The 12,834-nt window shown below is 42.5% G+C and overlaps 1 protein-coding gene across 1 annotated transcript in view; it reads right to left on the reverse strand.

Annotated features, from left to right (window-relative positions):
* LOC148505677 (uncharacterized) overlaps positions 1-12,834 on the reverse strand; it is an 89,860-nt gene that overhangs the window by 26,972 nt on the left and 50,054 nt on the right. The window contains 2 exon segments of the mRNA XM_088447897.1: positions 5,951-7,033; positions 7,036-7,439. Of these exon segments, the coding sequence (XP_088304023.1) occupies positions 5,951-7,033; positions 7,036-7,439 (1,487 nt within the window).

Raw genomic sequence — 12,834 nt, forward strand, 5'->3', positions numbered from 1 at the left:
TTAGGGTTAGACACCCCCGGGATGGTTAGGGTAAGGCTAGGGGGAGGGAGGGTTAGGGTTAGGTACCCCGTGGGGACTTAGGGTTAGGCACCCCCCTGGGGGACTTAGGTTTAGGCAGCGGGGAAGGGGGGGTTAGGGTTTGGCACTTAGAGGGGGGATTAGGGTTAGGCACAGGGGGGGAAGTTAGGGTTAGGCACCCCTAAGGAGGGTTAGGGTTAGGGTGGTTAGGTTAGATTAGTTCATACTTACCTTACCACGATCAGGATTTCCAGTTCTGTCGGGCTTCCGCTGCCGGGCTCTGCTGTTTTGTCAGGCTGCCGCTGCCAGGATTCGAACTTCCGGCCATGCGGCAGCCGGGATATCATACCGAATACAGTTTACCATGAACCTCCAGGTATCATGGAGAGTAAAATATAAAGTGTACAAGTCCAAAATTTGTAGCCGAGCAGTCAGAATAGCTCCAAAGATTGGTATAAAATGAAATAAAAGTTAATAATCCATACCATGTACTGGTGGTGAGTGTCAAATCAGGTAAAAACGGGGGTTCCGGACACCACCCCATTCTGGACATCCACAGGCTTAGGTGTAAATTGTCAGTGGTAGGTACTGCACAATAAAGCTGACACGTTTCAAGCAGAATAGCTCTTTGAGCTATTCAGTTTGAAACGCATCAGCGTTAGTGTGCAGATTCCGGAGCAATTCATCATTGCTCCGGCGCAGTGACAACTGATGCGAAAATCAGCTGTCCCACGAGCGGCTTCACTGCTCCTTTTTGGAGCAGTTAATCTTTTCACTGCTCCTTTCAGACAGGTCACGCATACGCACAAGAGACCTGACATCCAGTGGAAGGAGCCAGACAGTGGCGGAGGGTTCCACAGGAAAGGAGTGGGTATCAGGAGCATTCGCCATAACCTTCAGATGGCGAATGCTCCCGCACTCAAGCTCCGAAAATATTAAATTTTTGGAGCTTGATGAACTCTGTCCCCATACTAGTGTTTACGGACAGCGGGCCATTCCACAAGAGGAAGCTAAGTAGGAGATATCTGTGATATCTCCTGTTTTACCCTTGTGATGAATGGCCCGAATACTTAATTTTTACAATTGCAGGTGAAAATTATGACTGTATCTATTCCTTCAAATTGTTGGGTATCAAAGTTTTGTTCCGGCTACCATCAAAGTTAACATACTTAGCCCCTTTCAAGTACAGGTCATATGGCACATCATCTTGGAAGACGATTTTTGATGTCAGTGGAGATGAAAGGGGGATATCAGGCAACGCTTCTCCTTATATGGCCAGTGGTGCCAAAGTGCTGTGGATGCTGTTGCGTCTCACTGCGCCCTTCAAAGGTATTTTATATCGCGACTAAGATGTCTGTATAACATGACCTGAGCAGCAACAAGGGAAGACACATCTGTAGCTGTCCTTCCAGATTTGACTCCTTGCTGTTGCTACTGCTGGTGTCTTGAGCCTTGTTGACCGGACTTTGGAAAGTTGGGAAAGAAAAGGGTAAGATTCACCTCCTGGAAAGCTAAACAATGAGTGCACACTCTAAGCCTCAATCCAACCAGGCTCAACATTAGATATAGCTAAATTATTGGAGGTAAAAGAATCGGTAAAAAAACAACCCAATGATGTTGCATTCCTTTCATAACCAATTTAACAGCCAATACAGACAACTTGAAAGGATTGTCACAAAACACTGCAATACTCTTAGAAGAGATGGCGAAATTAGCCAATTTATCCCAAAAAAGATCAGATTTATTTATCATTGGGCTAATAACATAAAAAATACTTTAGCTAGGAGTGTTATATCAGTTCCCTCTAACATTGCTCAAAGCTCTATCACCTCTAAAGGGTTCTACAAATGTGGGAATTGTCCAATGTGTAGAAATTGTAAAACCAGTCAGCCTAAACTTGTAGAATGTGATTCAAATTCAAATGGGAAAAGACACAAGATTAACCATTTTAGTACATGCAATAGCAAATATATGGTTTACTTGTTGCAATGTACTTGCAAGAAGCAATACATAGGTAGAACTTCCCGTAAAGTAAAGGACAGATTGAGTGAACATGTCCGAAATATCAGGAAGGGCTTCTTAATGCACAGTGGGCCTGATTCAGACTCGCTCGCAAGCGCATTGCACTCGCAAGCGGGTTGATGGTGGCCCAGTGCGCAACACGCGTGCGCGAGCCCTGTAGCGAGTGAGACCTTCACTCGCTCCAGAGCTCGCAGCAAAACGGGGCAGCTATCAATGTTGATCGACAGCTTGCCCCATTTTGTAGATGGGTGGGGCTGAATAAACGGAGGCATTCCCGAAGGAATGCCTGCTGTTTGTGGGCATCCCTACTGACATCACTCGTGATGTCAGGAGTGGAGTTCCGGCTCTATTACAGCTGGATGTCCACTAGGCATTGCGAGTGCTGAGACCCTAACAGGGTCTCCCCGCAATGCCGATGGTCGCAATAATCGCGACAATCTCCTGCCCGCTTGCACTAGCTGTGGGTGGGCACCCACAGCTTAGCGAGCGGACAGGAAAAAAAAAATACTTCCTGCCCTGATTCAGAGCGTGCTCTCGCAAATAGCGAGCGGCTCTGAATCAGGGCCTGTGTGTCTGCTCATTTCAACACTTTCCACAATAGTTATCAGACACAGATTGTTTTTTTGTTTTGTGGTATTATACTAGTCCTTCCAGGATGCCTTAGGAATAATGAGGAAGAAATATTAGCCAAAGCCGAAATGAAATCCATTTTTGAGTTGGGGACCCTTGAACCCAAGGGGCTTATCTCTGATTTTGAGATCAAGTGGTTTTTACCTTAAGGCGTAAATTACTAAGATTCGAGTTTAGTCGAGTTAGCATTCGCTGGAGAGTTTGGGCATTTTTTTCAACTCGCAAATTTACTAATGTCAAACTCAGGAAAATTCTGGAGCGTTAGCAAACTCTCTTCACTTCACCATCGGCCAAACTCGAGTAACTTTTCACTAGTGAAGATAGGATTCGGGAATTTACTAAGATGAGAGTTTCTAAACTCTCATGAGAATGGACAAAACTCCTGTCCAAATTTGTGAAATCAATTCACCTGCGTGAGATGTGAGTTCAGCAGAGATATACACAGATCAATGTGATCCATTTATGTTTCTGCCTATAAATAGTAAAATTATTTAAAAAAAAAATTATGTGGGGTCCCCCTCCCAAAAGCATAACCAGTCCTGGGCAGCTCAGCCAGTCCAGGTTCCTCAAATTACAGGGAAAAAAACATGTAGGGTTTCTACTTACTTTAGGAACCAGCATCTGGCTGCAGGACCAGTCCTGGTTTTAAATATAGGGGGGAAAAATGAGTAGGGGTCCCCCTATATTTAAAACCAGCACCCGACCCAAACCGACCGGGGTGTAATGCCACAGCCAGGTAACCCTATCACCAAGTCTCCCCAGCCAAAGCATTCACACCCCAAGCCGGTCAGCCCAAGCCAGGGATCTCAGGGGAGGTGGGGACTCCCAAGAAGGGATCCACCCTCTCCTGACACCCCAAGCTTAGGCAGAAGCCCGGGGCTCTTCCCCACACCCCTGGGCTGTGGGTAAGGGGGTAATAATGGGGGAAATAGTTCAAAATGATTGTATTTTTCAGTGGAACTACAGGTGCCAGCATGACTTCCCTTTGGCACTTGTGGAACTACAAGTGCCATCAGGTGACCACCACTGTAAAATAAATAGTTAAATAACCACAGCACTCACACACCGTGTATAGTGCAACTTTATTACGTACCTACCTCACTCACACATACTTACCTGCTGCCAGCTGGTCTGTCCCCTTGTCCTGTAGAATCCACTAGGAGTACCTGAAAAAAAAAACAATACTCACCTCCTTCCTGGTGCCGGTCTCCGTACTATCCCCGGGTCTTGGCAGGAAAACAAACCGCCACCTGGACCAGAAACTTACATTAGTGGTGTATGTGTGTGACCACATACACTGCTAACCAGCTCCTGACTGCTCAGTGTGAACTGTCAGGAGCCGACAGCCAATCAGGAAATGTAATCAACATGCGGATCTGATGCGAGTTTTTGGCATGGAGGAGATTTTTACAAAATCTCCTCTAAACGCCCTGTGATAGATTTATGTGAAACTAAAGTAATGTGGAAAGGGTGGAAAAACACTTGTTTTCACTTTATTTTAGTTGAAAAAGATTGATAAATTTGTCCCTTAGTACAGATACAATGAAAAAAGTGTGCAAATGGGTTAGCAAAGACATAAAAATATCTTCTAAATAGCAAACCATGCATGTTAATTAACTTTCTATTGAACTAATATCAAATACTGTTTAACTGATTACAGGCGCTGCCACCTCTCATTGTTGCTTATAGTAACATTGGTAATTGTAAATGGCACTGATACATTCTGCATGTACCTCGCATTCATACAAAAATATGTCAGCGTCACAAAGAATTATGGTCACCACAATACTCCCTAAAGCCCTTTGTGTCAATATTTGTCCTACTCCACCTACTTGAACCTTAATAATCTGTGCTCTACATATATTCATCCCTGGACTCTATAACCATATCATATCTTACAGTATATAAAGTATACATATTTGGCGTACAGTAGCTATGCCCTAACCTACTACTACACGTTAGGATAAATATTTGGGGTAGCCCTGTCTGCTGAATGGCAATTTGTGGAAAAACCATGAATATTGGATCAGATACATTTGCATGATGCATGATTATCAGAAATGACATGCAATACCAGGCGTATATATATATATACGAGTTCTTGATAAAAGTCTAAGCTACTGAAACGTTGAGCGAACGTACCCTTGGTTGGCGTCATTCTTTATTACAAGACCCGTGAGTGCCGCTGTGTTTTGCTGCATATATATATATGTATTGTTATGTCCGTTTAGTCGCTATTCAATGACTGCTGTCCACTTCCAATAGTGTGGTTCCAACTCACAAATCGATTTAATAGCAAAAGGTAGCAGAGTAACAATTAATAGAACAAGTACAGCCGATTACATACGCAGGCGCTCTGGATCCAGTATACAGTCATTCAATCCTGAAATAAAAAAAACCTGTATGCTAGTCCCAGAGCTCAGTTTATATACAGTTGGTGTTACATTGAAAACAGTAGAGACAATTGGGCATGTTTCCATTGGTTCAGGCTTTAGGTCAAACTGGTATAATGCAGGACATAGGTCAGTTCAAATGATGCCCTCCAAGGGTGGGGGTCAGCTCTCCAACAGCTGCATATGTATCTTCCCGCCAAAAAGCTAGTTCAAACTGGTCTATTTAAATTACACACACAACACCATTCTGATCATTAATTCCCTATCATTCATAACTCGCAAGCGCAAGGAGGATAAATAGGGGATTAGAATGATACCAAACATGATATGTTCACTGTATCCTGAACCTTACATCTCCCTAAAGTATATTTAACATTATTATATTTAACTATAAATTCTATTAACCTTCATTATAAACGACTGTGTGTTGGAACTATTTTAAGGTGAACTATTTTATAAGTGAATGTGTAATGTACATATGTGTAGAAGTGTTTGCATGTGTTGTGGTTAAATACATCCTTCCATGCTGTAGTGTGCTATTCACATATTTTCAGACAAAGACAACAGTATTGATGGCTATTAATTGGAAACGACTACATCCAATTATTTGACTTCGACAGCTCCACCCTTTGATAGTGCACAAAACTATCACCTAATTGTGCTTTTGATTTTAGGATTATAATGCTGTTCTTCGTTAACCTTTATACCTGTACTTCTCATCACCATTACAGTCTCATTTTCAGTGTTTACCTCAGTAGAACGGTTTACACACCTCAACACAGTAGGAACACATTTGACATATAAGCCAATTACTAAGATGACACCAAGTATAAGAATAAGGAGCTTACCTATGCTAGCAACCATTTCCTGTACCCACTCTCCTAGACCTGAGAACCATTTTGCAGGATTCAGCCACGAGAACCATGCTGCTACCTTTTCTCCTATCTCATACAGTGAAGAATTATGGTTTTTCTGAAATTTCCATTTTAATTGCAAGATTTTGTCCATTTTCCAGTCAGCAACTTCTTTGGGGTCGTCAGTATTATTGGTAAAGTATGTGCAACATTTGACACAAAATTGTATGGCCAAAGTCACACAATATCCACCAGTAATAGATGTGAGATAATTTAACACCAGTCTACGTTGCACTAACTCCTTTTTATAAACCTGTAGCTCCTTACCCATATAAATGAAAGTGTCATCATACATCTCGGTGATATTGTCTATCAATTTAGCCAGGTTTTGAATATACCTAAAATGTAAAGTTCCCCGAGCGATCCTGGTGGGATCTAATGTAACCATAATTTGGAAACCAGTAGTTTCACTAATTATCTTTGTAGCTACATGTTCTTTACCAAGAATCATATTTCTTTTGCCACGAAGTTCATACTGTGTGTGTATGTATGGAGGTGCTGTAGTTCTATGGATATCAATCATTTTGTCATGCGTAAGGGTCATAACTTCTGGGACCAATTTACCTAGAAAACATAAACCCTTGGAACTTGGAGTTAACCAGGAATAAGCCTTTCTTCCACAAACATAATACACATCATCTGGGAGAACATAAGATACAGTATGATAATTGATAATATTACATAAAGTTTTGATGAAACTACCCATGCCTATTGTTTCCATCAGTTCAAGACAAGTTTTGGCATGGATAACATTTTGACAATAACCTAGAGGAGCTTTCCCAATGAATACTCTCCTATGTTTGTTAATATGTCCACGTCTATGATGTCCATCACTATTCCTGGTTATTGGTGATCTTGAGAGTCTCACATCAATTCTGGTGCGATGAGCCATTGTCTGATCAGATAGGTCAGCTTCCCAATTCTCCAGAGTCTCTACATGTGAGATATTTACACACAACAAGGACCGATCTAAGGAGTATTGGAGAAGGTTTAGACTAGGGGACCTAGTGATATTATACCTCCCATCTATGGACCTCTCTCCCCGTAATTCGAGACCTCAGAGATGTTTAATTGGAATGGTACTAGTCCTACATTATGTTGTCCCTGAGGCATGTGAGAGCACACCCACCACTCAGTTTGGTTTAAGACCTTACCCACTAGGGAATGATAATCCTTTAGAGAATACCCGCCCAAATCCAGATTACTATTGGACTGGCATTGCTGGATGCACTTTTCTTCAACTAGGGAGCCACAGTACTCACAGATACAATACTCCACAGACAATAGCCCCTCACACTGTTTCCGAGTTCCAGAGCTAGCAGATCTTTTCATGACACCTGAACTGAGTTTTACAAAGGGCTGTACTGCTTGTTCTATCAACCTTTCCTTCAACTCCACTTCATCAATATCACTACCAGACCCTCTCTCTGTTATCTGTCCTCCATCACAAAAATAGAATGTCCTAAAAAGAATGAAAATGAGAAAAATCCTGGAACAAGAAAAATATAAAACCCGCCACTCCATTGCTGGGATAATAGTCTGTTCAACGTCTTTGGCTCAGGTGTCTTAGCTGCAGTCTTTAGGGCTCCCGGAACAGGTTTTGACAACAGGTGTGTTGTCAGTCTCGACTTTGTCTTGTACCTTCTCCAGGTGGTTGATTTTTCTGCAGTGAGTAGAATGGATCCAAGTGTCTCTTTCTGCTACCTTCAGAGATGTGGTACTGGTCATCAATACTTGGGGTCTGATTCAGAGTTGGGAATAGAGAGAGATCTCTCTCAACTGATCATCTTGGTGAAACCATGCTGCACTGCAAGTGGGGCAGATTTAAAATGTGCAGAGAGATTTGGATTTGGGAGGAAGGTGTCCAAACTGACATCTAAATTGTAGAGCAATAATAAAGCTGTGCAGTATTTGTGGGCTACATGTGAAAGCAGCCAGTATTTACCCTATATGCAAAAAAAAAAATGTATTTACACCCCTTGCATTGCAACATGGTTTGTCCAGGTACACAGTTAAGTGCTATCTCTCTCTCTATTCCCAAATCTGAATCAGGCCCAACTGTCTGTTAAACAACCTGAGCATAAGAGATTGCAGATCATAATATATTCCCCAGGTTCAACATCATGACAGTTTGTTTCTGGCATACCAGGTGACAGCATTTTGAGTTTCTGTTGCTGTTGTTTTAGCTGTTTACTCATTTTTATGAGATATTGCACAGTCACTTTATTATTGCACTTCAGATCATCCTGTGGACCTGTTGTCTGCCAAAAAGTATATCAAAGGGGGATAGATTAAGAGGAGGTCTGGGAGTTGTTCTGATGCTATGGAGGACTAGCAAAACTTCTGGCCAATCCAATCCAGTTTCAGCCATTATCTTACTCAGGGCCTGATTCGCAAGCGGGTCGATAGTGGCCCAGTGTGCATGCGCACGATGGAGCCGGCTCCGTCATGTGCATGCGCGAGACCCGGATAGCGACAGGCAAACCGTCGCTCTGGGTCTCATACCAAAGGGCGCGTGATGTCGATGTTGAGTGACAGCACGCCCCCTTTGGTGGGCGGGCCGGGGGAGTGGCTGCCCAAACTGAGGCGTTCCCATGTGAACGCCTCCTTTTGGGGGCGGCCTCACTCTCTGTGAGAGCCGAAATCTCTCTGGGGCTTGCGGCAACGAGACCCTACCACTAGGGTCTCGTCACAAGCCCAATGGTCGCGATGGTCTTGACCATCGTGACCATCTTCCTGGCCGCTCACTATAGCTGTGGGTGGCCACCCACAGCTATGCGAGCGGCCAGGAGGCCGCTCTAAAAAATCAGAAGGCCGGCCCTGATTCAGAGCGAGCGCTCTGTCAGAGCGTTCGGCTCTCAATCAGGGCCTCAGGGCCTGATTCAGAGCCGGACGCAATCAGCCGTTCGCTCGTACACATTCGATTGTTTTAAACCACGCATGCGTCCGGTTATCATTGCGCATGTGCGGCCGGATCATTGCGGTCATTTTTCGTTCGCTCGAATACACAGCGAACAGGAAGTGACCTATGTAATTTGATTGATAGAATGTTCCGTTTATGGGTGGTAATGGGGGGTGGAGATGAGAAATCGCAGGCGTGTCAAGCCGTTTTTTGGGCGTACATGTATTGTGCGAACGTCCAAGGATACGTGTGATCCAGTTTCCATTATGACTGCTCGTTCAGCTTGTGGTAGGGTATTGGATCTCGCAAAGACGATGGTCTCTTCGTAGCTCCCTTAGCGAATCGATGTTTTGCTATTCTCCTTTACAAGGCACAAGACCAATCACCTAATAATTGGTTCACTTGCGATAAGGTGATTTGCAATGGCCATGATTTATTAGCTAAATTTGGAATGCATGTTGTGTTCCTATTTGTTTGTGTTTTGAAATCACAGCAATCACAAAATAAATGTTTAAATAAAGGTAAAAATGCTTGATGTTTTTGCTATATTCCGTACGCATGTTGTTGTCAGATTTATTTTGTTTTTAAAAAGCCCAACACCTTTTTTTTTATTTATAATTTTTTTTTAACATTTTGGTTACAATAAGAGAAAGACAATCAGCTACTAATTGCTTTGCTTGTGTTATTGTTTACTTACCTGTTACCTTATATTTTTTTTAATTAAACATTTTTTTAAGTATATGACCTTTGCTATGTATTTAAGTATGTTTGTTCCAGTCCCTTTTAGCCATTTGCTAATGAATTTGACACACATTTTTTTTTTTTTTTAGGGATTTTTATTTTTCACAAATTAAATGTTCACATATTGGTAGAAATGTGGCTTTTTTTCAGCCAATTTTTTTTTTTGTTAGGAGAGGGAGGTTTTGCGGTGCAAAAATATGGGGCAAACACAGAGATGGAATTTGGGGGAATTAGCCAGTGCTGTCAACGTCTTCTCCCCTGCTTGGCTTGATGTTGGACAGAGCATGACTTTGTCCATCTGGTCGTACGCCTTGCCTGGCCAGAGGTAGCTGGTGTTTCCTCTGGCCTAGGCATAGGGCTAGGCACATTTGGAGGGATGTTGCACCAGAGGTGGAGGGCCCTGATGTTCCGGCAGGAAGGGAGGCCGGCTCCAACATGCGCAGGCGCACGAGCTGCTCCAGGGCATTAGCTATTCTGACATTGGCCGCAGCATTTTCCTCCAGGGCGTCCGCCCCCCGTAGCAAAGTGGTGTCCATCCTCATCAGAATCTCTGTGTTTTTATCCGTTTTCTCATTGAGATCTGAGAGAAGGGCCACTGCCTGCGAGGGGGAAGGCCCTGGACTGTCCGCCACAGGGTCCCCAGCCGGAAATACTGCTTTCTCCCCTGCGGAGCCAGCAGATCTACTGCGACCAAACCTCAGTTCTGGAGCAGACTCATCCTCTTCTGTGCCTGTGTGAAAAAGAGAGATCATACATATATTAGTAAATTTTTAAGTTTTCACAAAAAACAAATGTAAACAGTTTTATCTAAATTACCTGCGGGAACATGTGGAGCCGCAAAGTCTGGAATGTCTGTGTCCATGTTGGACACGCCAAACACCTCCTCTTCCTGCACACACCCCTGTGCCAGCTCCTCCAAATCGGTCAGCTCCAGTGACACAGGGGTTGGCCCACCACCTGTCCCCCCTGCATGCCTAGCCCTATTAGCCAACTTTTGCTTTAGCCGATATTTGAAGTCACTCCATCTGTTGGTAAAAAAAGTAATTTTAGATTTTAAATGTTCCTCCACATTTAGGGAATTAGGTGAGAGCATTTACGTACCGGCGTTTGACCTCTTTGGTTGAACGGACAAAGTCACCAACCCCAATGACAGCACTGGCTATTTCCTCCCACAGTTTCCTTCTTTGGGTTGCACCCATATTTCGGGGTGCCTGTGCCAGGTTATCAATGCACTTTTGCACCAAAGCCTCCATCTCCTTTCTTGTGAATTGCGGCTGCCTTTTGCGTTTGGCCCTGGCCTTGGTATTAGGCCCCGCAGCCTCCTCATTCTCAGTCTCAACACCTTTCAAAAAATAAACATAATTTATTTATTTTTTTTGGCGGTAACTTTACTTTTGGAGCTACTTACTGTGAGGTCCTGGATTTTGGCTTTGCTGCTTTTAAGTGGACATGATTAAACCCTTGAATTCAGCAGACCCATTATGGGCTCTCGTGACATATTTATAGATGCGTGTGCATTATTCGGGCGCATCTATTGTGCGTCATTGATTTGAGCGGGAAAGTTCGGTCTATTTAAGGCTTTTTGGTGGCCTTGTTTCGGGGTGGGTTGTTTGTAGTGGTTGTCGTTGGAGTTGTTGGCGTTTGAGAGTTAGTCGGAGTAGTAGTTGTGGTTGCTGGCGGAGAGTTTGGTGTTTTTTTGTCGAGTTTTGTTTTGTTTGGTTATTTTCTTTCGCATTTTTGCGTATTTTTTCTTTCACAAATTATTCTTTTTTGTTGAGGTAAGTTTTTATGTACAAATTTTTGGTCGATTATAACTAGCAAATATTTTTATAATTGTTAATGTTAATATGTGTTTACTTTGCTTTTATTTATTTATTTTTTTTACGTTTTGTGTTGTGGATCTCGTTTATTTTGGTGTTATCGTCTTTGTGCGGTAAGTGTTTTTTGTCATACATTAGACCCCATTATTTTGATTCATTTTTCATGTTTATTTAAGGTGTCACACTATGCAGATAGGTGTACGTAAAATTTTTATTTTTTTTGGAAATGGTTTTTTTTCATGATAAATTCGAAATGAATTGCGTATATTTTGTTCTTCTCTTGTCTGTGGCTTAAGCGTACCATTAAGCGTTATTTTGTAACCTGTATTGCGTATATTTTGTTCATCTCCTGTCTGTGGCTTAAGCGTACCATTAAGCATTATTTTGTAATCTGTATTGCGTATATTTTGATCATCTCCTGTCTGTGGCTTAAGCGTACCATTAAGCGTTATTTTGTAACCTGTATTGCGTATATTTTGTTCATCTCCTGTCTGTGGCTTAAGCATACCATTATGCGTTATTTTGTAACCTGTATTGCGTATATTTTGTTCATCTCCTGTCTGTGGCTTAAGCGTACCATTAAGCGTTATTTTGTAACCTGTATTTTGTATATTTTGTTCATCTCCTGTCTGTGGCTTAAGCGTACCATTAAGCGTTATTTTGTAACCTGTATTGCGTATATTTTGTTCATCTCCTGTCTGTGGCTTAAGCGTACATTACAATTTTCATGTATAATCCTAGAATAACAACATCATCTGTGTAGTGCATGCATTCTTTATATTTTAGCCTTAGCCTGTCTTTATTTTGTGTAAATTTTTACATTATTTATATGGAAAATCTAATTCGTAGGTTTACTTCAAGATGTCACTGCCTAACCCTGTAAGATTCTTCTTAATGTGTAAAAAAGATAAGTATATTTTCACATTGTTAAATTTTGAACAAATAACTACATTGTCTAACATTTCAGATTGATGTTGGGCGAATTATAGTGGTGATGGTCAACGACCCCGACGAACCTGAACATCCTCCTAGGCGTAGGCCTCGTAGGCATGCAAGGCCTTAGATATTTAGAACACGTGTCACCCTTTTTGGAATGCCTGATGATGTGGTCTTAAGGCGTTATTGCCTACCACCCCAAATCATCCTATACAGTCTCTTTCATTAATAGAGAGTGATCTTGAAAGGCACATTAACAATCCAACAGCAATACCACCACTTACGCAGTTAATGTCGGTGTTACATTTTTGCATCTCAGGATCCTTCCAGACCACAGTTGGCATCGTTGCGGGAATTTCCCAATCCTCCTTTTCATGGATCCTGAGGGCGGTAATGGATGCCCTATTTAAGCACCTCCATCATTTTATTAATATGCCATTGGATATGGGGTCCCTTAA

The sequence above is a fragment of the Taudactylus pleione genome, unplaced genomic scaffold (assembly GCF_031769625.1).
Source record: "Taudactylus pleione unplaced genomic scaffold, aTauple2 ptg000444l, whole genome shotgun sequence".
NCBI lineage: Eukaryota > Metazoa > Chordata > Amphibia > Anura > Myobatrachidae > Taudactylus > Taudactylus pleione.